The sequence below is a fragment of the Oncorhynchus kisutch genome, linkage group LG28 (assembly GCF_002021735.2).
Source record: "Oncorhynchus kisutch isolate 150728-3 linkage group LG28, Okis_V2, whole genome shotgun sequence".
Classification (NCBI taxonomy): Eukaryota; Metazoa; Chordata; class Actinopteri; order Salmoniformes; family Salmonidae; genus Oncorhynchus; species Oncorhynchus kisutch.
In genome coordinates, this window is record NC_034201.2 from 1,564,940 (window position 1) to 1,589,691 (window position 24,752).

At 46.6% G+C, this 24,752-nt stretch overlaps 1 protein-coding gene across 2 annotated transcripts; it reads right to left on the reverse strand.

Annotated features, from left to right (window-relative positions):
- Positions 1–4,244: 4,244 nt before the first annotated feature.
- On the reverse strand, positions 4,245–10,332 carry LOC109873293 (rho GTPase-activating protein 24). Of its 2 annotated transcripts, none has more exons than XM_020464940.2 (7): positions 8,935–10,332; positions 8,521–8,728; positions 8,234–8,363; positions 7,997–8,070; positions 7,528–7,649; positions 6,069–7,113; positions 4,245–5,858 (listed from the first exon to the last, which is right to left on the reverse strand). In XM_020464940.2, the coding sequence occupies exons 1-7, from the start codon at positions 9,026–9,028 to the stop codon at positions 5,621–5,623; spliced, it is 1,911 nt and encodes a 636-aa protein (XP_020320529.1). In that variant the 5' UTR covers positions 9,029–10,332; the 3' UTR covers positions 4,245–5,620. The 2 variants fall into 2 exon arrangements, with proteins under 2 accessions (XP_020320529.1, XP_020320528.1); XM_020464939.2 differs by having other exon boundaries at positions 8,234–8,366.
- Between the last annotated feature and the right edge of the window lie 14,420 nt (positions 10,333–24,752).

The following is a 24,752-nucleotide window of genomic DNA, read 5'->3' on the forward strand; positions in this document are numbered from 1 at the left end:
TGCTGCCTACCATCCCTCAGTCAGACTGCTCTATCAAATCATAAACTTAATTATAACATAATAACACACAGAAATACAAGCCTTTGGTCATTAATATGGTCGAATCCGGAAACTATAATTTAGAAAACAAAAAGTTTATTATTTCAGTGAAATACGGAACCGTTTTATCTAATGGGTGGCATCCCTAAGTCTAAATATTCTTGTTACATTGCACAACCTTCAATGTATGTCATAATTACGTAAGATTCTGGCAAATTAGTTCGCAATGAGCCAGGCAGCCCAAACTGTTGCATATACCCTGACTCTGCGTGCAATGAACGCAAGAGAAGTGACACAATTTCACCTGGTTAATATTGCCTGCTAACCAGAATTTCTTTTAGCTAAATATGCAGGTTTAAAAATATATACTTCTGTGTATTGATTTTGAGAAAGGCATTGGTGTTTATGGTTAGGTACAGTCGTCCAACGATTGTGCTTTTTTCTCAAATGCGCTTTTGTTAAATCATCCCCCAGCGCTGCATCGATTATATGCAACGCAGGACACGCTAGATAAACTAGTAATATCATCAACCATGTGTAGTTATAACTAGTGATTATGATTGATTGATTGTTCTTTATAAGATAACTTTAATGCTAGCTAGCAACTTACCTTGGCTTCTAGTGCATTCACATAACAGGCAGGCTCCTCATGGAGTGCAATGAGAGGCAGGTGGTTAGAGCGTTGGACTAGTTAACTGTAAGGTTGCAAGATTGGATCCCCCGAGCTGACAAGGTGAAAATCTGTCGTTCTGTCCCTGAACAAGGCAGTTAACCCACCGTTACTAGGCCGTCATTGAAAATAACAACGTGTTCTTAACTGACTTACCTAGTTAAATAAAGGTATTAAACAAATTTGTTATGAATACTTGAAATCGGCTCTAATCAATCGGCCATTCCAATGAATCGGTCAACCTCTATTCTGTATCTATGGTTGCAGTCGTTCGTTCAAAACGTTCTATTGCCGTACTGGCTGGCAACGTTCTTATCCCTGGCTTGCTAGCTAGCCAACTACGGCTAACTTACAGTCAGGTTAAACAGTGCAGCCAGAAAACAAAAAAGTAGCTTCATTTGCATTTGTTTAAGCTGTTTTCTAGTGCCATTTATTTAGATACATCCGACACGTTCATTACTATGGGACAGTTGGAGATCTAATTTTAATATTGAAGCAATGTTACAAATGTCAGAGAGACAGACAGCATGGTTCATACAAATCTGTGAGATAATGTCTAGATGATTTTTATAGTGGAGATCAAGATTATAAATTGTTTATAAATTGCCTGGCTGGACTGATGAGACAGTGGATTGCGCCGTCAGATGGAACAGAGTCAATAGGCATTTTAACGTCTTAGATTTAGCCGGTGGTAACTTGTGGAATAGACACCAGCTGGAATGTGGTTTTAACCAATCAGCATTCAGGATTAGAACCACCCATTGTATAAAATAATATATTCCACTCATTATCTGAATTTCTTTGATACACTATAAGCTGAGTCATTTCAAGCAGAGACAGGCGATACTGTATCAGTTGAAAAGGTGAACTTGCACAATGCTGTATGGAGCAAAAAGGTTTTTACAGTAGCCAACTGCCTATTTCTGATTATTTGTCCTGAGTATGTACTGTATAAGTATTATAAAAATAAGACTGACATATTTCTCATCATGCTCACAACCTGCCATTGGATACATGTATAAATCAAATGGTGCCTGTGAAATTATACTCAAATACTGTATGGAAAAAAATATTTACCATCTACTCTTCTTTCTATTCAGCACTTTAAGTATTGTTTTGAAATGTGTATCCTGTAGTTTTTGCTATTGGATTAAATGGTAGTAAATGGTCCTGTTTGACAGGGTTGTGGATTTGATTCCCATGGGGGTCCAGTACAGGGGGGAAATTGTATGAACATGTATGTCGCTCTGGATAAGAGCGTCTGCTAAATTACATAAATGTAAATTGTCTAAAACTCCAACCGCCATAGTCAAATCAAATGTTATTTGTCGTGTACACATATTTAGCTAGTGTCGGGAAATGCTTATGTTCCTAGCTCCAACACTGCAGTAATACCTGACATATAAAACAATACACCCAAAACCCCAAAATAAAATAAAGTAATTAAGAGATATAGAAATTTTAGAATGAGCAATGTCAGAGTACGGAATATATATGTTATTTTTTATATATATATATATATATACTGTATATTTTATATATATGGCTCACGAGTGGCGCAGCGGTCTATGGCACTGCATCTCAGTGCAAGAGGTTCAAATCCAGGCTGTATCACATCCGGCCGTGATTGGGGGTCCCATAGGGCGGCGCACAATTGGCCCAGCTTTGGCCGGGGTAGGCCATCATTGTAAATAAGAATGTGTTCTTCTAACTGACTTGCCTAGTTAAATAAATAAAGACATTTCAAATATATATATATGATGGTGTGTATAGACATTATGGGCAGTATATTATGGGCAGTGTGTATAAGATAGGCCTTGACTAGAATACGGTATATACAAATGAAGTGGGTAAAACAGTATGTAAACATTATTAAAGTGACCAGTGTTAAATGACTATGTACATAGGGTAGTAGTCTCTAAGTGCAGGGTTGAGTATCAGGTGGTAGCCGGCTAGTAACAGTGGCTAAAGTTCAGGGCAGGTTACTGGGCGATGGCAGGCGATTGGTAACTGTTTAACAGTCTGATGGCCTGGAGATAGAAGCTATTTTTCAGTCTCTTGGTCCCAGCTTTGATGGACCTGTACTGTCTCCGCCTTCTAGTTGGTAACGGGCTGAACAGGCCTGTGCTTGGGTGATTGAGGACCTTGATGATCTTCTTGGCCTTCCTGTGACACTGGGTGCTGTAGATGTCTTGGAGGCCAGGCAGTTCGCCCCCCAGGGATTGCTTTGGAATACTGCACCACCCTCTGTAGAGCCCTGCATTTGTGGATATTGCCGTTTCCGTAACGGGCAGTGATACAGCCCGACAGGATGCTCTCAATGGTGCATCTGCAGAAGTTTGTGAGGGTCTTAGGGGCCAAATGTCTTCGGCCTCCTAAGGTTGAAGAGGTGCTGTTTTTGCCAGAGGCGCTGATGGGCCATTTCAGGTTGTCAGGGATGTGTACGCCGAGGACCTTTAAGCTTTTCACCCTCTCCACTGCAGCCCTGTTGATGTGGATGGGGGCATGCTCCCTCTACTGTCTCCTGAAGTCCATGATCAGCTCCTTTGTTTTTTTGAGGTTGAGGTTATTTTCTTGTCGTTGTTGGTAATCAGGTCTACCACTGTTGTGTCATCTGTAAACCTGATGAATGAGTTGGAGACTTGGGTGGCCATGCCGTCATGGATGAACAGGGAGTACAGGAGCGGGCTGAGCACGCACCCTTGTGGGGCCCCCGTGTTGAGGATCAGCTTAGTGGAGGTGTTGTTGCCTACCTTCACCACCTGGGGACGGCCCGTCAAGAAGTCCAGGCCCCAGTTGCACAGGGCTTAGTGATGCACTTGGATGGTACTGTGGTGTTGAAGGCTGAGCTGTAGTCGATAAACAGCATTTTTACATAGTTATTCATCTTGTCCAAATGGGATAGGACAGTGTGATAGCAATTGTGTCATCTGTGGATCTGTTGTGGCAGTATGCAAATTGTAGTGGGTCTAGGGTGTCGGGTAAGGTGGAGGTGATATGATCCTTAACTCTCAAAGCACTTCATGATGACAGAAGTGAGTGCTGTGGGGCAATAGTCATTTAGTCAAGTGACCTTCGCTTTCTTGGCTACAAGAACAATGGTGGACAAGCGTCAAGCGGTACCAGTACACCAAGACAGTAACCAACAGGACCCTCAACAGCTTCTACCCCCAAGCCAGAAGAATGATAAAAAAGATAGCTAACTAGCTAATCAAATGGCTACCGGGACTAAGTGCGTTGAACCTTTTTGCACTAACTCTCTTGCACTGACTCTATGCGAACACACACTGGACTGCAGGTGGAGGCAGGTGGGAGGAGCTATAGGAGGACGGGTTCATTGTAATGGCTGGAATGGAATCAATGGAACTGTATCAAACATATGGAAGCCTAATGTTTGACTCCGTTCCATTTATTCCATTCCAGCCATTACAATGAGCCCATCCTCCTATAGCTCCTCCCACCAGCCTCTACTGACTTACACATACTTACACTGACATCCCAACACACACACACACACACACACACACACACACTACATACGGCCACAAACACGCATAGCACCCACGCACATGCATCCTGACGCCATCCACACGTAGAAACACACACTCACCACATACGCTGCTTCTACTGTCTTATCTATCTACTGCCCTACCTATATGTGCATAGCTCCCTAAATGACCGCGTACCCCTCCCTGCAAATCGACTCAGTACTGGTACTCCCTGTATGTAGCCATGTTCTTTAACTCTACATTGTTGGAAAAGGAGCCATCAGTGAGCATTTCACTGTTAGTCTATACCTGTTGTTTACCAAGCATGTGACAAGTAGCCATGTTCTTTAACTCTACATTGTTGGAAAAGGAGCCATCAGTGAGCATTTCACTGTTAGTCTATACCTGTTGTTTACCAAGCATGTGACAAGTACAATTTGATTTGATGTCTTGTATTTTTAATAAGACATCTGTTGAAAGGTGTTACTCAGCCTGTTCTGTCATAACAAGGTGGGAAAAGATGGGTCCCAAATTATATCATCATTCATAATTATTGTATGAGTCTTTTCTTAGACAAACTCAGAACATTACCCAAATGCTTGGAAGCACTAAATCAGATTATATTTAAGATCAGCTTTCACACGGTGCCAAAATGGATGTGGGATTTTGTCAAAGATTGGGAATAGGTCATCCTCTCTGCATTTACACATATTTTTTCTATGGCCCTCAAATTCAAATCTGTACCTCGAAGCCAGTTTTACTGGTTTTTTTTTCTCATTATTTCCCTCTATTCAGGAATTGATTTTGACCTGGGACACCAGGTGGGTGCAATTCATTTGAAGGTCGAACATAAAACCAGCAGTAGTCCGGACCTCGTAGGGTACGATTTGAATATCCCTGCTCCATTGGCTTGTTCTGTTACTTCCTAGATGATCACTGTGTTCAACATCTCTTTCAGTACTTTTCCTATGTGGCTCAGGATGTACTGATTGCGTCTTGGGCTGTCTGTTATCCCAACCCCCAGCTGTCAGCCAATCCATTCCATTATAGATCCAGTAAGTGTCAATCTCCAAGCTTTAATTCTGTATATTTAGGACTCATTTCAGTTATAGAAACATTTAGTGAGTTCAATAGCTTGTGTTACACTCCGTCATCTCCATCTCATTCTGTTCTGGTTGTCAATGTGTCTGGCTGAACTACATTATGTCCAAGACACAGAGTTGTCCATCCCAGCTGGTTCCATCTCAAAGATTTCTTAGAACCATCCTCAAGAATGGATCATTATGAGACAAATCCAATATGGATTTATCATGGCAACAGACAGTTCACTCTATATTCCATTCAGATCACGGGTGATTGCATGCTCCTGATGCTGCTCTTGAAGTGCTCTGATAGTGTCATCTTTCTCTAATCTGACTGGCCATCAGAAGCTTTGTACGATGCGCTCGCGCTTACTGGCCTCATCTCTCAGCTCTCCGAAGGTGTCGAAGAACTGCTCCATCTCCATCTGCAGCGTGGCGTTGCGACGGTCGGCGTCGGCCCGGGCACGCTCCACGTTGCGGATCTTGATTTCGGCCACACTGTACCAGCGGCGCTGCTGCGCCAGGCTGGCCCGCAGTCCCACAACTTCCCCGTGGAGGGCCTCGTTACGCAGCTCAAACCTGGGAGAGCCAGAAGAAAGGGGGACAAGGAGTTATACACACACAGCTTTCACTCTGGTGGTACTACAGGACTGTGGTCCAGAATGTAGCATGCAGCATCACATCATGTTAGTGTAACCTGACACATGTTGAAGACTGTATATAGAATATATATGGACATTTGAAAAGGACTGCTGATGCATTGGTGTGATTTATTCACAGTTCCATTACCTCTGGATCTTGGCCTCGAACTCAGCCCTCTGCCTGGCCATCTCTTGTCTGAGGCCAGCCAGGAGACAGTACATGGCCTGGGAGGCCGGGGGGACGTGGGGGTCAGAGGGCAGGAAGACCTCCGAGCTGCCCGTGCTCAGGGGGAAATCAGTAGGGACAGAGGAGGAGGCTAGGGAGTTAGGATGGAGGTCCTCTCCTGGGTCAGTCCTGAAGGAGTGGAACCTGGTGGACCTCCGTCCTAGGCTAGCTCTGACCACACCACTCCCACTATCGTCCAGGGGCAGAATCTCACAGAAGGACCATGAGCTGCTGGTGTCTGCCACGCTTGCCATGCCCACCTCCACTGGACCAGCAGTGCTGCCCACACCACCATCAGCAGCCACCTCATCAATGCTCTGGAGTGTGTCCAAGTTGTCATAGACAGACAAAGTGCTGTCCTGAGCCTTACTGCTTCCACTGGTGCCAGTAGTCCCCAGCTTTGCAGCCCAGCTGGGACCCTCTGGGCCTGTCCAGCCACTGGGCAGCATGCTGCTGTGGTCTGGGTCAGCCTGTATTGTCACAGTGGAAGCAGAGGCTGTGAGTGAGGAGGCAGGGGGAGAGTGAAGGTGGGGGCTGTGTGCTGTCTCAGGGGGCTGGGACTCTGACTGGGACGGAGTGTATCTGTGGTATAGAGACCCCTCAGCTGGCTGCTGGTGGTCTGTGTTGAACAGGCGTGGGGCTAAACTGATTTCACACGGCCTTTGGGCTGACCCTCTCCTCTCAGCAATCAGAGGCAGTGAGAGCTGGCGGGAGCAAGGGGAAGGATGGTGGGCTAGCTGTTGTTGTAGGAGGCGCTCGGCTGTTATGCCAAGCCTGGAGTCATGTGACTGGGCTTGGGCAGTGGGCTGAATATGCGCCCCCTCGAATGGGTCTCCTTTCCATCTATGACAGGGGTAAGAATCTGGTCGTGAGGAACCGGGGGCGTCTACATTTCCCCCCTCCCTGGAGAAAAGGCACTGGTGCTCCCTGATCAGCTCAGACATGAGCTGCTGCACCACGGCTGCCCCTGGGGAACAGAAGGACAGACACAAGAGTCACAGCCGGACACATACAGTACCAACAACGTACAAACAGCATCACATGGCACTCAGCGTGTACGCAACACTGTTGATATAAACACTGTCTCAAGGCCACCCGGACAGACAGACAGACAAACAGACAGGCTGACAGACAGACAGACAGACAGACAGATAGAGACAGACAGACAGACAGACAGACAGACAGACAGACAGACAGACAGACAGACAGACAGACAGACAGACAGACAGACAGACAGACAGACAGACAGACAGACAGACAGACAGACAGACAGACCCTATCTTTATCGGTCTATATCTGTCTCTGTCTGGCTCTATATCTGTAGGCGATCTCTGATTCATGTCCTTTTTCCTGAACAACACTCTCACATGCCCACACGCACCTCCAATGATACTCTCTGGATCTTCAGCTTTGGGTCGTAGAATGTTAGGCCCGAAAACAGTAGCCAGGTTCTGGGTGCTCATCTTGTTGCTGCTGGAATAGGACTGGACTTCGTTCAAAAACCTGTTTTGGCAGTGAATTATCCGTATGAGACTTGGGCAGGGTCGATTTTGTCACAGCTGCTACATAACATACAGAAATGTGTCATGGTTGAACAGATATTAATATATGTTGTACTGTATGTTGTACGCTACAAGTGATGTTGTACGCTACAAGTGATCGCTACAAGTCTAGTGATTCAAACAATTATATTTGCATTGCGTTTAAATTGCATTGAAAGTGAGATATGTTGTATGCAGATTTGATGTTATCTTGATGACATCTTGCTAATGATCTTTATGTTATCTTGCTATCTTGATGCTGTCTTGACATTATCTTGCTAATGAAGGACAGGTCAATTGTAGACTTACTGGCAGATGTAATTTAGCAGGTTAAAGTTAGCCACTGGAAGTTCATGAAGAAGATGCTGTAGTTCTGTCAAACCCTTGGGGACACCGGGCAAGATATTGTTGTAAGTACCATCTATGGACTTGATCAATTACATTTCTCCTTAGAACTTTTAGATCAGAGGATGGTGGTTGTGTCTCTCGCTGTTCATCAGATGTATCTCAGGATGGCGTGCATGATGCAGCTGGATGCAGACTTACCTGTTTCCTCTCAGAGGAGATGTTCTTGCCACACACCAGGAAGTCCTGGTATCTGGAGAAGGGCACCAGTGGCTCTGGCAGCTCCCGCAGATACAGCTTCAGGAGCGACGCCACGGTGTGCACGTCTGTCCTGCTAGGATGTCAAATACACACACACTTAAAATACAGCACATCTCTACCACCGTATGGGGGCACGCATAACGGTACATACAGATATAGCTGGCCAATAGGTCTAATTTAATTTTCAACTGTGGTGTTTCTGTTTGCGTTGACTGGAGAGCTCTTACCTGTCAAAGGAGGGCTTCTCCCCAGCATCGAAGGCGTCCTGCAACTCTTTGACCAGCGTGGCCTGGCCTGGCTGGCGGAACAGCCCCACCTCCAGAAGACCCCGCTCCCGGATGAAGTCCACACACTGCTCCACCACCAGAGGTGCCATATGGACGCCGTAACGCCGCTCATACAGAACCGTCTCCTCCAACCGCTGGCCAAACACGCCTGGGGGTGGAGAGAATTTAAGATCACCCAGGCTAAATGAATAAACAGAGGATGATAGAGTGTGAGTTTGATGGTTCAGGGAGCTTCCCTTCTTCAGACAAGTGGACTCGAACCCTCCATGCTCCAAACCACCTATTTACGTAGCCTGCCTCACACTACCGCTCTGTCTGTGTGTATGTGTGTCTCTGTGGGCCTGAGATACTCACGCCTCCTGAAGCTCAGCACCCGCTTGATCTTCCTGTAAGCAGGGTGGGACAGGTAGCTGCTGGTCCTGCACACTGTCGCCTTGTTCTCCGGCATCTTCTCTGTTCTCTTCACAAATATTTTCTCCCAGTCCAAATCTCTCTCTCTTTTCACCTCTTTTCTTCCCCTCTCTCCTCTCCGGCCAGACTGTTTGATGGGGGATTATGAGAGGACTCAAATGGCTCGGCGCTGCTGAGACCAGTGTGTTCTTTCCCAAGCGGCCCACCCCTATCTACCTCTCTATTTTTTGGAAACTCTCTCCTGTCTGTTACTTTCTGTTCTGTTTCTTCTCCCCCTCCCTCCTCCTCTTCCCTCCTCCTTTTCTTTCTTCAGGTAAACAGATAAGGCTCCTTGCTCTGACGACTCGAGAAATGAGGAGGCAGAGGCATTCCTTGGCGATGCTCAACAATGGTCAACTAGGTGACCTAATCAGAAGAATTAGCATTCCAATGGAAAGAATATCATCCTACAAGAAGAAGCATTGTGACATACCTGACATATCACAAACTCACAATCACTCAGGCATGCAATGGAGCAAACATGCCAATGAATAGAACAACCATGGGAACATGAGCCATGTTGAACTTTGGAAAGTAAAAACCCATCTTTATTTTTGGCGGCTAAGTTTCCCTCTTTAGATTCCTAAGATAATGATTTAACAGGAGATAGGAGAGTCCAGCAACAGTAAACATTCAACTGATTAAACTGGTCCTTTTCACCACTAAACACTGTAAATGTTTAGGAAAGTTCCTCCACACGTTGTTGCTGAATGCAGATAAAGACGAGGAGGCAGTTGTACAGTAGCTCGGCTCCTCTCACGCTCACCTCAGCCTTGGTTCCCAGGGCACAAGTCCTTCCACAATGCTTAACTGAACTCAATCTGGTGAGCATTGAACATCCAGAGGAACCACTTTCAACCTGGATTGTGTTAACAAAAGAGTCAACCAGCTCTCCTAGAAGAAGGTGTCCATGTTATTGTAGAAGTGACGACTGTGACAACCACAGGGAGTATATTATTCCCTCCCCACCCAGAAGAGATTAAGTTAGCGTTCCAGCGTTGTCCAGCAGTAATTGTGCTTGGTAAGCACCACTTAGCAAGCTATGTCCTTGCGGCACGTGTCTCTCCCTCCTTGTCCTATCCAATCCCCCTCATGCTTCAGGAATGTGCCATTGTTTTCACTCAGCCAGTGTCATCCCTCCCTGTCCAATGCGCTCTCAGTCCCCCCCTGAGCTGCTCTCTTTCTCACCAATTAGGTTATGTTTGTTTCCTCACGTCGTGGTCCTTAGGGTTCCTTCAAAGATCCCCACGGTCCCACCACAAGAACAAGTACACAGTGTTTTGTCTTGGACTCTCTCTTTTATTTAGCCTGGCTCAGCCCCCTCCCCAGCCCCTGCCTACTCCACCCCTCTAGTCTCTCCCCCAACCTCCCTCCTGTATCAAACTATCCCCCACCATACTCACTGGAGCATGGCCAAGGTGGCACCGGCACCCTCTGTATCTCCTATCTCTCCCTGAATCATTAACAAGGGAGAACAGTGTCACAGATTGACAAAAGAATAAATGAGTTTGAACCCTTTTTGTCCCCCCCCCCACACACACACTCCCCTCTGTCCTAGCATACTACTCTGCCTAGAGGCAGCCAGACCCTAATAGAGTAATTTTCCACTGAGCTATTATGAACCACCCCTAGTGGTCCAAGACTATATGGGGCTAAACTGGCCACAGATAAGCCCCAGCCCCAGCTGAGTCTGGCTCTCTGACTCTCTTGCTGGACATTGGCTGGATGTTAAAGACTATATGGGGCTAAACTGGCCACAGATAAGCCCCAGCCCCAGCTGAGTCTGGCTCTCTGACTCTATTGCTGGACATTGGCTGGATGTTAAAGACTATATGGGGCTAAACTGGCCACAGATAAGCCCCAGCCCCAGCTGAGTCTGGCTCTCTGACTCTCTTGCTGGACATTGGCTGGATGTTAAAGACTATATGGGGCTAAACTGGCCACAGATAAGCCCCAGCCCCAGCTGAGTCTGGCTCTCTGACTCTCTTGCTGGACATTGGCTGGATGTTAAAGACTATATGGGGCTAAACTGGCCACAGATAAGCCCCAGCCCCAGCTGAGTCTGGCTCTCTGACTCTCTTGCTGGACATTGGCTGGATGTTAAAGACTATATGGGGCTAAACTGGCCACAGATAAGCCCCAGCCCCAGCTGAGTCTGGCTCTCTGACTCTCTTGCTGGACATTGGCTGGATGTTAAAGACTATATGGGGCTAAACTGGCCACAGATAAGCCCCAGCCCCAGCTGAGTCTGGCTCTCTGACTCTCTTGCTGGACATTGGCTGGATGTTAAAGACTATATGGGGCTAAACTGGCCACAGATAAGCCCCAGCCCCAGCTGAGTCTGGCTCTCTGACTCTCTTGCTGGACATTGGCTGGATGTTAAAGACTATATGGGGCTAAACTGGCCACAGATAAGCCCCAGCCCCAGCTGAGTCTGGCTCTCTGACTCTCTTGCTGGACATTGGCTGGATGTTAAAGACTATATGGGGCTAAACTGGCCACAGATAAGCCCCAGCCCCAGCTGAGTCTGGCTCTCTGACTCTCTTGCTGGACATTGGCTGGATGTTAAAGAGGCGGATGTACGGCCTCAGTGAGCCATGATGGCCTCTAATCTGTGAAAATCTCTCTCCTGAAGGACGTGTCGGAGAGAGGCAATAGGCTCAGTGAAGTAAGGACTAACTGCTCCGGAGTGGTGCGGGGAATTCATTGGGAATGTTAATCTCTCTTGTGAAACGTGTTGCTGTGCATTGACCAGGCTCCGGGGTGAGATTCCTGTGATAGGCACAACAGTAATCTAAGGACATTTAGGTCTTCATGAGCAGAACAGGGAGTATTTTGACTCAGTCCTCTGTTATGGCCTGATGTTGTCGTTCTTTGATGGAAATATTAAAGGATGGTTATGTAAGTCATTCTTCCAATGCCTGTCTCAGGTCTGTGCGTAAGGATCAATATTTCCTCACATTAGGGAAGTCAGCACAAGGCCTGCACATCTCATGGGCTATCTCAGCTCATTCTGTGTGTGCGTGCGTGTGGGTACACCCTCTTGTGCTTCTGTGCTCTGTTTCCAGAACTCTAGGTGGAACCACTCTATGTCCACCCTGTATTTTTATTTATTTATCTACGGTTGAGGGCGGTGCAGTTGCCATACCAGGCGGTGATACAGCCCGCCAGGATGCTCTCTTCTGTGCTCTGTTTCCAGAACTCTAGGTGGAACCACTCTATGTCCACCCTGTATTTTTATTTATTTATCTACGGTTGAGGGCGGTGCAGTTGCCATACCAGGCGGTGATACAGCCCGCCAGGATGCTCTCTTCTGTGCTCTGTTTCCAGAACTCTAGGTGGAACCACTCTATGTCCACCCTGTATTTTTATTTATTTATCTACGGTTGAGGGCGGTGCAGTTGCCATACCAGGCGGTGATACAGCCCGCCAGGATGCTCTCTTCTGTGCTCTGTTTCCAGAACTCTAGGTGGAACCACTCTATGTCCACCCTGTATTTTTATTTATTTATCTACGGTTGAGGGCGGTGCAGTTGCCATACCAGGCGGTGATACAGCCCGCCAGGATGCTCTCTTCTGTGCTCTGTTTCCAGAACTCTAGGTGGAACCACTCTATGTCCACCCTGTATTTTTATTTATTTATCTACGGTTGAGGGCGGTGCAGTTGCCATACCAGGCGGTGATACAGCCCGCCAGGATGCTCTCTTCTGTGCTCTGTTTCCAGAACTCTAGGTGGAACCACTCTATGTCCACCCTGTATTTTTATTTATTTTACCTTTATTTATCTACGGTTGAGGGCGGTGCAGTTGCCATACCAGGCGGTGATACAGCCCGCCAGGATGCTCTCTTCTGTGCTCTGTTTCCAGAACTCTAGGTGGAACCACTCTATGTCCACCCTGTATTTTTATTTATTTATCTACGGTTGAGGGCGGTGCAGTTGCCATACCAGGCGGTGATACAGCCCGCCAGGATGCTCTCTTCTGTGCTCTGTTTCCAGAACTCTAGGTGGAACCACTCTATGTCCACCCTGTATTTTTATTTATTTTACCTTTATTTATCTACGGTTGAGGGCGGTGCAGTTGCCATACCAGGCGGTGATACAGCCCGCCAGGATGCTCTCTTCTGTGCTCTGTTTCCAGAACTCTAGGTGGAACCACTCTATGTCCACCCTGTATTTTTATTTATTTTACCTTTATTTATCTACGGTTGAGGGCGGTGCAGTTGCCATACCAGGCGGTGATACAGCCCGCCAGGATGCTCTCTTCTGTGCTCTGTTTCCAGAACTCTAGGTGGAACCACTCTATGTCCACCCTGTATTTTTATTTATTTATCTACGGTTGAGGGCGGTGCAGTTGCCATACCAGGCGGTGATACAGCCCGCCAGGATGCTCTCTTCTGTGCTCTGTTTCCAGAACTCTAGGTGGAACCACTCTATGTCCACCCTGTATTTTTATTTATTTATCTACGGTTGAGGGCGGTGCAGTTGCCATACCAGGCGGTGATACAGCCCGCCAGGATGCTCTCTTCTGTGCTCTGTTTCCAGAACTCTAGGTGGAACCACTCTATGTCCACCCTGTATTTTTATTTATTTCACCTTTATTTATCTACGGTTGTGGGCGGTGCAGTTGCCATACCAGGCGGTGATACAGCCCGCCAGGATGCTCTCGATTGTGCATCTGTAGAAGTTTGTGAGTGCTTTTGGTGACCAGCCGAATTTCTTCAGCCTCCTGAGGTTGAAGAGGCGCTGCTGCGCTCTGAATGGGACTCTGTTGGATGACTGGTATGATGTAGTTGTTGAGCGTAACGTAAATAAAAATTGTGTTTTCCTGAGTTCCCAGTTGTCTTGAACTCACTGAAGTCAGATTTCCCAGTTCTGAGTTGAAAGTTGTTTTGAGCGTGGCAGAAATCATGCTGGATTGACAGTATGGCAAATGTTGAATGTTTATCATTTTAAGCTTGGAAAAGAGACCCTTAAACCCAGACTCGGGACCACACACCCACTCCACAGAATAGCAGGCTAGTGATTGCCTTAGTCATGCTTGCAGTTAGCCACTGATTCTTTCCAAACCACTCATTCTTGAATTTGCAATTTCCAACTTGTTGTGTAATGTTTATGTCCAATGGCCAATGAGCACCGATACGTTTGATCTATAATTTCTCTTTGTTATTTCTCTTCATATGACAAGGATTAAAAAGTATTTGCCAGTAGATTGTCAACCTGATTCATGATGATGACTACTAGCTAAGATATTGAAAGTATGATGTTGACAATTAGAGAACATTACCAACCCCTACACTCCATATTTTGCACTGGCTGCCCCACCACCACAGAAAGCACTGAGCTAGCTTCTCTGTGTTTTGGACAATGGTATGCGGCTTTAGTAAGTCAATTATTTATTCATTTATTTTTTACATAGTTTGCAAACTGATATGTGACACCTATTAATGCCAAAACAACATGCCAACATTTTTTGCTAAAAATGTGGGGCTCAAAACAGGTGGGGTTCTGCCGGGTCGCCACTCGTCCTGCACCATTCCAAGAATATTGTGGGAAGGTTGTATGCAAAATAACCACAGGACAACCACGCTCTCACCATGCTTTAAGAAACAGATTGTGTTGGGATGCAGGTAGCCTAGCAGTTAGGTGTTGAGCTAGTAACTGAAAGATCACTGGTTTGAATCCCTGAAATGGCAAATTGGAAAAATCTGCAGTTCTACACTTGAGCAAGGCAGTTAACCCCTAACAGCAACTGCTCCCCGGGTGCTGATGATGTCGATTAAGGCAGTCCCCCTCACGTTTCTGGTTCAGAGTGGTTGGGTTAAATGCGGAAGACACATTTTGGTTGATTGCGTTCAGTTGTGCAACTGACTAAGTATCCCCCTTCCCCTCACATATGGTTCTCAGAATGTTGTGTGCAAACTGGGTATTGTGTTAAGCCCAGCAGGCACCGAGCCAAGGCAGACACACAGCTGTGCCCACCAAGGAGGCTGAGGGGAGCTGAGGCTGAGGGGAGCTGAGGCTGAGGTATGCGTACACACAGGGTTGGGCTAAGCCCTGTACAGACTGGAGGAGTCATACTCTGGTCTGTTGAACTAAAACAAATTATACGGCATGACTGATTTGATTGTTTGTTCAAGACAGTGAGAGCGCCAAGTGTATGCATTTGAGTGTGGTAATGAGTGTTTAGTAGTGGATTTGTATGTAATAGTGATGCTACCTGTAAAGGGTATCCAGACACCCTTGTTGAGGGTCTTGAGCCACTCCTCTCCCTGACCACAGCTGTTGGAGAGGAAGAAGTATGAGCCAGGGCTGACCAGCACGTCTCTGTTCCCACCTGTGATGGAGCGGGGGGATGGATGGATGGAGAGAGGGTGAGAAAGTGTCACAGACAGAAAACAAAGACGAGTGACTGCAGCCCTACTGACAAAAATCTGACAAAATGTCAAGCTGGTCCATGCTGGTCAAGTTAGGCTATCTAGTTAGGCTGGCCAACCAGCTGGTAAAGCTGGTGATGCTGGTGACCAGCTCATGCTAGTATGTTGGTGACATGCTTATACTGGTAGGCTGCTGATCAGCTTATGCTAATCCAATCTGTTAGTTGGACCTAATGTACCTGTTACTGAAATGGTTGTTCCGATTTAAATAGTTTAGGTAGTTTAATGTATTCATCTTTCTAACCCTAGTAGGCATTCTGAGTACTGATTGTGGGTGAATAAATGTTCCAATTGTTGGGTATCGACACTCAGGCTGGATTCCAGTAGGAATTAAACATAACTTTGCAAGCCAGCATAATGTGGCTTGCAGGCCTGATGTGGCCATTGTATTAGAGAAAAAAAACAAAGTAAGTCCTTATGGTACAGTGCCTTGCGAAAGTATTCGGCCCCCTTGAACTTTGCGACCTTTTGCCACATTTCAGGCTTCAAACATAAATATATAAAACTGTATTTTTTTGTGAAGAATCAACAACAAGTGGGACACAATCATGAAGTGGAACGACATTTATTGGATATTTCAAACTTTTTTAACAAATCCAAAACTGAAAAATTGGGTGTGCAAAATTATTCTGCCCCCTTAAGTTAATACTTTGTAGCGCCAACTTTTGCTGCGATTACAGCTGTAAGTCGCTTGGGGTATGTCTCTATCAGTTTTGCACATCGAGAGACTGACATTTTTTCCCATTTCTCCTTGCAAAACAGCTCGAGCTCAGTGAGGTTGGATGGAGAGCATTTGTGAACAGCAGTTTTCAGTTCTTTCCACAGATTCTCGATTGGATTCAGGTCTGGACTTTGACTTGGCCATTCTAACACCTGGATATGTTTATTTTTGAACCATTCCATTGTAGATTTTGCTTTATGTTTTGGATCATTGTCTTGTTGGAAGACAAATCTCCGTCCCAGTCTCAGGTCTTTTGCAGACTCCATCAGGTTTTCTTCCAGAATGGTCCTGTATTTGGCTCCATCCATCTTCCCATCAATTTTAACCATCTTCCCTGTCCCTGCTGAAGAAAAGCAGGCCCAAACCATGATGCTGCCACCACCATGTTTGACAGTGGGGATGGTGTGTTCATTGTGATGAGCTGTGTTGCTTTTACGCCAAACATAACGTTTTGCATTGTTGCCAAAAAGTTCAATTTTGGTTTCATCTGACCAGAGCACCTTCTTCCACATGTTTGGTGTGTCTCCCAGGTGGCTTGTGGCAAACTTTAAACAACACTTTTTATGGATATCTTTAAGAAATGGCTTTCTTCTTGCCACTCTTCCATAAAGGCCAGATTTGTGCAATATACAACTGATTGTTGTCCTATGGACAGTCTCCCACCTCAGCTGTAGATCTCTGCAGTCCATCCAGAGTGATCATGGGCCTCTTGGCTGCATCTCTGATCAGTCTTCTCCTTGTATGAGCTGAAAGTTTAGAGGGACGGCCAGGTCTTGGTAGATTTGCAGTGGTCTGATACTCCTTCCATTTCAATATTATCGCTTGCACAGTGCTCCTTGGGATGTTTAAAGCTTAAAGCAAAGTTCAAGGGGGCCGAATACTTTCGCAAGGCACTGCATATGTAATTTCCTGTCTTAAATAATCAAGCTCTTTGATGCTGGTTTTGCTGGTGACAAGTGTCCAAAACACAGAAAAGGCTGGTCACCAGCAAAACACGGCGAACCTACTGTATATAATCGTTCAGTATAGTTGTAATATGCTTCATAATAAAACATACATAAAAACATCAGTCTATACAATTTTTTAGTAGTGCAGCTCATCCAGGATGGCACATCAATGCGAGCTGTGGCAAGAAGGTTTGCTGTGTCTGTCAGCGTAGTGTCCAGAGCATGGAGGCGCTACCTCCGCCTTTGTGCAAGGAGGAGCAGGAGGAGCACTGCCAGAGCCCTGCAAAATGACCTCCAGCAGGCCACAAATGTGCATGTGTCTGCTCAAACGGTCAGAAACAGACTCCATGAGGGTGGCATGAGGGCCCGACGTCCACAGGTGGGGGTTGTGCTTACAGCCCAACACCGTGCAGGACGTTTGGCACAGCCATGTGCTCTCCAGAGGTAGCCTGACTGCCATTAGGTACCGAGATGAGATCCTCAGACCCCTTGTGAGACCATATGCTGGTGCGGTTGGCCCTGGGTTCCTCCTAATGCAAGACAAAGCTAGACCTCATGTGGCTGGAGTGTGTCAGCAGTTCCTGCAAGAGGAAGGCATTGATGCTATGGATTGGCCCGCCCGTTCCCCAGACCTGAATCCAATTGAGCACATCTGGGACATCATGTCTCGCTCCATCCACCAACGCCACTTTGCACCACAGACTGTCCAGGAGTTGGCGGATGCTTTAGTCCAGGTCTGGGAGGAGATCCCTCAGGAGACCATCAGCCACCTCATCAGGAGCATGCCCAGGCGTTGCAGGGAGGTCATACAGGCACATGGAGGCCACACACACTACTGAGCCTCATTTTGACTTGTTTAAGGACATTACATCAAAGTTGGATCAGCCTGTAGTGTGGTTTTCCACTTTCATTTTGAGTGTGACTCCAAATCCAGACCTCCATGGGTTGATAAATTTGATTTCCATTGATAATTTTTGTGTGATTCTGTTGTCAGCACATTCAACTATGTAAAGAAAAAAGTATTTAATAAGAATATTTCATTCATTCAGATCTAGGATGTGTTATTTTAGTGTTCCCTTAATTTTTTTGAGCAGTGTATAAATATGGGTAGAGTTATTCAGGTGACTTATGCATAGATAATAACAGAGAGTAGCAGCAGCGTAAAAGATGGGGGGGGCAATGCAAATAGTCTGGGTAACCATTTGATTAGCTGTTCAGGTGGCTTGGGTTTAGAAGCGTCTTGGACCTAGACTTTGGGCTCAGGTACTGCTTGCCGTGTGGTAGCAGAGAGAACAGTCTATGACTAGGGTGGCTGGAGTCTTTGACCATTTTTAGGGCCTTCCTCTGACACTGCCTGGTATAGAGGTCCTGGATGGCAGGAAGCTTGGCCCCAGTGATGTACTGGGCCGTTCAAACTACCCTCGGTAGTGCCTTGCGGTTGGAGGCCCGAGCCGTTGCCATACCAGGCAGTAATGCAACCAGTCAGGATGTGCAGCTGTAGAACCTTTTGAGGACCTGAGGACCCATGCCAAATCTTTTCAGACTACTGAGGGGGAATAAGTTTTGTTGTGCCCTCTTCATAACTGTCTTGGTGTGCTTGGACCATGTAAGTTTGTTGGTGATGTGGAAACCAAGGAACTTGAAGCTCTCAGCCTGCTCCACTACAGCCCCGTCGATGAGAATCTCCTTAGTCTTGATCACGTTGAGGGAGAGGTTGTTGTCCTGGCACCACATGGCCAGGTCTCTGACCTCCTCCCTACATGCTGTCTCGTTGTTGTTGGTGATCCGCCTACCACTGTTGTGTCGTCGGCAAACTTTATGATGGTGTTGGAGTCGTGCCTATCCATGCAGTCATGAGTGAACAGGGAGTACAGGAGTGGTCTAAGCACGCACCCCTGAGGGGCCCCCGTGTTGAGGATCAGCGGGGCGGATGTGTTGTTACCTACCCTTACCACCTGGGGGAGGCCCATCAGGAAGTCCAGGATCCAGTTGCAGACTGAGGTGTTTAGTCCCAGGGTCCTTAGGTTAGTAATGAGCTTTGAGGGCACTATGTTGTTGATCGCTGAGCTGTAGTCAATGATTAGCATTCTCACATAGGTGTTTCTTTTGTCCAGGTGTGAAAGGGCAGTGTGGAGTGCAATAGAGATTGCATCATCTGTGAATCTGTTGGGGCAGTTTCCAAATTGGAGTGGGTCTAGGGTTTCTGGGATAATGGTGTTGATGTGAGCCATGACTAGCCTTTCAAAGCATTTCATGGCTACAGACGTGAGTGCTACAGGACAGTAGTCATTTAGGCAGATTACCTTAGTGTTCTTGGGCACAGGGACTATGGTGGTCGGCTTGAAACATGTTGGTATTACAGACTCAGACAGGGAGAGGTTAAAAATTGTCACTGAAGACACTTGCCAGTTGGTCAGTGCATAATCGGAGTAGACGTCCTAGTAATCCATCTGGCTCTGCAGCCTTGTTGAGCTGTTTAAAGGTTTTACTCGCATCGGCTGTGGAGAGCGTGATCACACAGTCATCCAAAACAGCTGATGCTCTCATTCATGCATGTTTCAGTGTTACTTGCCTCGAAGCGAGCATAGAAGTAATTTAGCTTGTCTGGTAGGCTCGTGTCACTGGGCAATTCTCAGATGTGCTTCCCTTTGCAGGTCTGTAATAGTTTACAAGCCCTGCCACATCTGACGAGTGTCGGAGCCGGTGTAGTACAATTCGATCTTAGTCCTGTATTGATGCTTTGACTGTTTGATGGTTCGTCGGAATGCATAGTGGGATTTCCTATAAGCTTCCGGGTTAGAGTCCCGCTCCTTGAAAGTGGCAGATCTACCTTTTAGCTCAGTGTGGATGCTGCCTGTAATCCATGTCTTCTGGTTGGTGTACAGTGCCTTGCGAAAGTATTCGGCCCCCTTGAACTTTGCGACCTTTTGCCACATTTCAGGCTTCAAACATAAAGATATAAATCTGTATTTTTTTGTGAAGAATCAACAACAAGTGGGACACAATCATGAAGTGGAACGACATTTATTGGATATTTCTAACTTTTTTAACAAATCAAAAACGGAAAAATTGGGCGTATGTGAAATGTATTGATTCAATAAGTATTCACCCCTTTGTTATGTCAAGCAGAAATAAATTCAGGATTCAAATTGTGCTTAACAAGTCAGCATGGACATGATTTTTGAATGAATGACTACCTAGATCTTTGTAACCCTCACATATGTGTAGAAAAAAACACACATAATATTAATTACACTTTTGATGGTGTATCAATACACCCAGTCACTACAAAGACACAAGCATCCTTCCTAACTCAGTTGGCGGAGAGGAAGGAAACCACTCAGGAATTTCACCATGACTTTAAAACAGTTACAGAGATTAATGGCTGTAATAGGAGAAAATAGGAGAAAATGACCAACAACATTGTAGTTACACCAAAATATTAACCAAAATGATAGAAAAAAAGTAGGAAGACTGTACATAATAAAAATATTCTAAAACATGCTCAATAAGACACTAAAGTAAAACTGCTAAAAATGTCCTGAATACAAAGCGTTATGCTTGGGGCAAATCCAACACAACACATCACTGATTACCACTCTTCATATTTTCAATAATGGTGGTGGCTGCATCATGTTATAGGTATCTTTGTCATCGGCAAAGACTAGGGAGTTTTTTGGGATAAAAAAAGTCATAGAGCTAAGCACTGGAAAAACCCTAGAGGAAAACCTGGTTCAGTCTGCTTTCCAATAGATACTGGGAGACAAATTCACCTTTGAGCAGGACAATAACATAAAACACATTGAATGTTCCTGAGTGTCCTAGTTACAATTACAGTAATTCTGATAGTACAGGTCAGGTATTTTCATCTCTCCATTGCTCATACAGTGCATGAACTGGTATATGCAGTGTCTGTCCTCTCTGCCCGTCTCCACAGGCTTACAGACTGAGTGGCACGTTCTGATCTTTATTTCCTTTGATTTGTCTTTATTTAGTATGGTCAGGGCGTGAGTTAGGGTGGGCAGTCTATGTGTGTTTTTCTATGTTGGGGTTTTGAGTTCAGCCTAGTATGGTTCTCAATCAGAGGCAGGTGTCGTTAGTTGTCTCTGATTGAGAATCATACTTAGGTAGCCTGGGTTTCACTTTTGAGTTGTGGGTGTGTGTTTTCCGTGTGTGTGTTTGTTGCCACACGGTACCGTTTCGGTTCGTTCATTTCACATTTATTGTTTTGTAGTGTTCAGTTTATATCTTTAAATAAACGTTATGGACACTTACCACGCTGCGCATTGGTCCTCCGATCCTTCTCGCTACTCCTCCTCAGAAGAGGAGGAGGAATGCCGTTACAGAAACACCCACCAACAAAGGACCAAGCAGTGTGGTAAAGGGCAGCAGCAGCAGCGGCAAAGAACACAGGACTCCTGGACATGGGAGGAGATTCTGGAGAATATAGGGGAATATCGCCACCCCAAAGCAGAGCTGGAGGCAGCGAAGGCAGAGAGGCACTGGTCTGAGGAGACAGCACGGAAGTGCGGCTGGAAGCCCGAGAGGCAGCCCCAAAGATTTCTTGGGGGGGCACACAGGGAGTTTGGCGAAGCCAGGTAGGAGACCTGCGCCAACTTCCCGTGCTTACCGGAGAGAGAGAGGGACCGGGCAGGCACCCTGTTATGCGGTGGAGTGCACAGTTTCCCCAGTTTCCCCGGCTCTACGCATCTGGTCTCCAGTGCGTCTCCTCAGGCCGGAGTACATGGCACCAGCCTTATGCATGGTGTCCCCGGTTCGCCAGCACAGCCCAGTGCGCCGCACTGGCCCGGCTACGGGGAGCATTCAACCAGGTAAGGTTGGGCAGGCTCGGTGCTCAAGAGCTCCAGTCCGCCTGCACGGTCCGGTCTACCCAGTGCCACCTCCATGCACCAGCCCTCCGGTGGCAGCCCCCCTCACCAGGCTGTCTCTCTGTCTTCCGCCTACAGATGTTCCCGCCTGTCCAGCGCTGCTAGAGCCTTCCTCCTCTCCAGCGCTGCCAGAGTCTCCCGTCTGTCCTGAGCCGACAGAGTCTCCCGTCTGTCCTGAGCCACCAGAGTCTACCGTCTGCCCTGAACCGCCAGTCTGTCCTGAACCGCCAGAGCCGCCAGTCAGCCAGGAGCCGCCAGAGCCGCCAGTCAGCCAGGAGCCGCCAGAGCCGCCAGTCAGCCAGGAGCCGCCAGTCAGCCAGGAGCCGCCAGAGCCGGCAGTCAGCCAGGAGCCGCCAGGAGCCGTCAGTCAGCCAGGAGCCGCCAGAGCCGTCAGTCAGGCAATGCCAGAATCGCCCTTCACTCTGGTGCTGCCGGAGTCTCCCGTCCATTCGGGACCCATTTCTATGGTCTCCAGTCCAAGGTCGGCGGCGAGGGTCGCCGTGTTTAAGAGGCCACGGAGGCGGACAATGAGGCGGAGAAAAACTGTGGTGAAGTGGGGTCCACGTCCCGCACCAGAGCCGCCACCGCGGACAGACGCCCACCCAGACCCTCCCCTATAGGTTCAGGTTTTGCGGCCCGGAGTCCGCAGCTTTGGGTGGGGGGGGGGGGGGGGGGAGTACTGTTACGTTCTGATCTTTATTTCCTTTGTTGTGTCTTTATTTAGTATGGTCAGGGCGTGAGTTGGGGTGGGCAGTCTATGTGTGTTTTTCTATGTTGGGGTTTTGAGTTCAGCCTAGTATGGTTCTCAATCAGAGGCAGGTGTCGTTAGAGGAAGAGAGGAGGAGGAATGCCATTACACTGAGATCCTCTCATAGTCGTACCGTCATACCACAGCACCAGTCAAACATGACAAATCCCTAAATGCCGATACAGATTAATACTGTTTTTCACTCCATGCATTTCACAATCCCTCCCTCTCTCTTTGAAATCTTTATCATCTTTGAAGAGTCTGGGGGCTGGGAAAAACAGTGTAGGATCCTTATGTACACAAAGGAAGGAGGCTTTCTTGGAAATAGCAATTGGGAATGCTGTAGTAATGTTCAGTGATCTACTGTATATACACCAGTCTCAAAAGAATGGTTTTCCTGTACGTGTGATTTATGCTTGCCGTCTGCGAGTTGTTGAGATTAATTCCAGACAATTAAACATGACATTTTTCTGTAATAGTGCAGAACATGTGATTCTAGCTCCTGCCGGTCACTGTGTCCTCTCTGCTAGAGTGTTAGCTGGACAACAGCCCGGATAGAATCAGATGGCCATTCCTTATCTTTAAGCACTGCTCAGGTTCAACAAGGGCTCATTGATTTTCATAATTTAATTAAAACTCTTGCCAGTTTTTTCATACATTTTTCCCGGACATATTAATCAAGTTATGGGGTTATGGAGGCAATAAAAATGGTGCTCTCAATTCTGCACACATTCTCTGGGAAAGAGTGTGGACGGTGATTCATTTCAGGCAAGGCACTTTTCTTAACAAGGACAGGAATGTGAAATAAGCCCATCTAAGTGGCTTACACCTCTACTGTAAAAGCCTGGTCCAGGCAGACACTGTGGTGTCTCTGACAAGGCATTCCTCACCTAAGCTGTGATAACGGAGCTGAGCAGACCCTACATGTAATGTGGGTGTACAGTATGTGATCTTTATCAGAGACTCTTAATTCTTTATTTTGATTCGGGAAAGTTTTACATTCCAAGATTATTTAGTGCAATGCAACAGCGTTATGGGGTGAAACAAGCCTTTCCAGTCAAAAATGTGCTCCAAATTCCTCTACATTTTACATTTAGTCATTTAGCAGACACTCTTATCCAGAGGGACTTAAAATGAGTAGAATGATACTCAATCTTTTAGTCCTTTGTCAGATGACTGCCTCATCCCTACCTCATCCCTGGTGCCTCATCCACTCCACTCTCTCAACTCATTATTTTGAGTACCCTCCTCCCCTCCCTGTCCCCACATCCATCATGTTCTGTAAATTAGGGGCCTGGTTTAAACAGCTTTAATGTACTCTTCCTCTCCTGCCCCCTTCCCCTCTCCCCCTGAACCTCATTGTACACGCACTGATGTCTCTCAAGGGCACCAAGAGACACTACATCACTACATCACTTTCTGGTCCCCATGGGAGCCCCATGTTATCTGCATATGAGTGTTTGATAGGGGGAAGTACATCAGGACTGGATGACCCAATTCTCCCAAGGGGATGTAATTAACCCTTGCTGTGTTGTCTTCCTCTTACTCCCAGCATTCCATAGTGATATGATCAAAATAGAACTGATCAAGCGTGGTCTGTACACACTTAAACATCGGCCATATGCGTGCACTGGTGTCCTTATGGCCACATAAGGACACCAGTGCAAGTATTTAATTTTCAACAAGTAGAAACATTAGTAGAAAGATTCAGCATAACTCACACTTTTGCCTTGAGTTTAGCTTTATTGATGCATAGTATGAAAAAGCAATATGAATGGTAAAAGTACTGAAGTATGTCAAATGGTTGTAGTGTAAAGTAACTTGGTCACTGTAAATCATGCTTACTTTCTGCTTAATACGAGGAAACAATCACAAAGTAGACCTGCCAAAGCCAGTTTAAAATGACCCAGACCCGTCTCATGATAGTGGCTGATGGATAGTAGGGTGGGAGAGGTGTGTGAGGCAAGGGTTGACATCTCACTC

Coding starts and splice junctions, on each gene's coding strand:
- LOC109873293 (XM_020464939.2), bottom strand. CDS start 9,028: ATGCCGGAGAACAAGGCGACAGTGTGCAGGACCAGCAGCTACCTGTCC. Junction 7,114..7,527: donor TCCAGAGAGTATCATTGGAG/GTGCGTGTGGGC, acceptor TCTGTTCCCCAG/GGGCAGCCGTGGTGCAGCAG. Junction 5,859..6,068: donor TTCGAGGCCAAGATCCAGAG/GTAATGGAACTG, acceptor TGGCTCTCCCAG/GTTTGAGCTGCGTAACGAGG.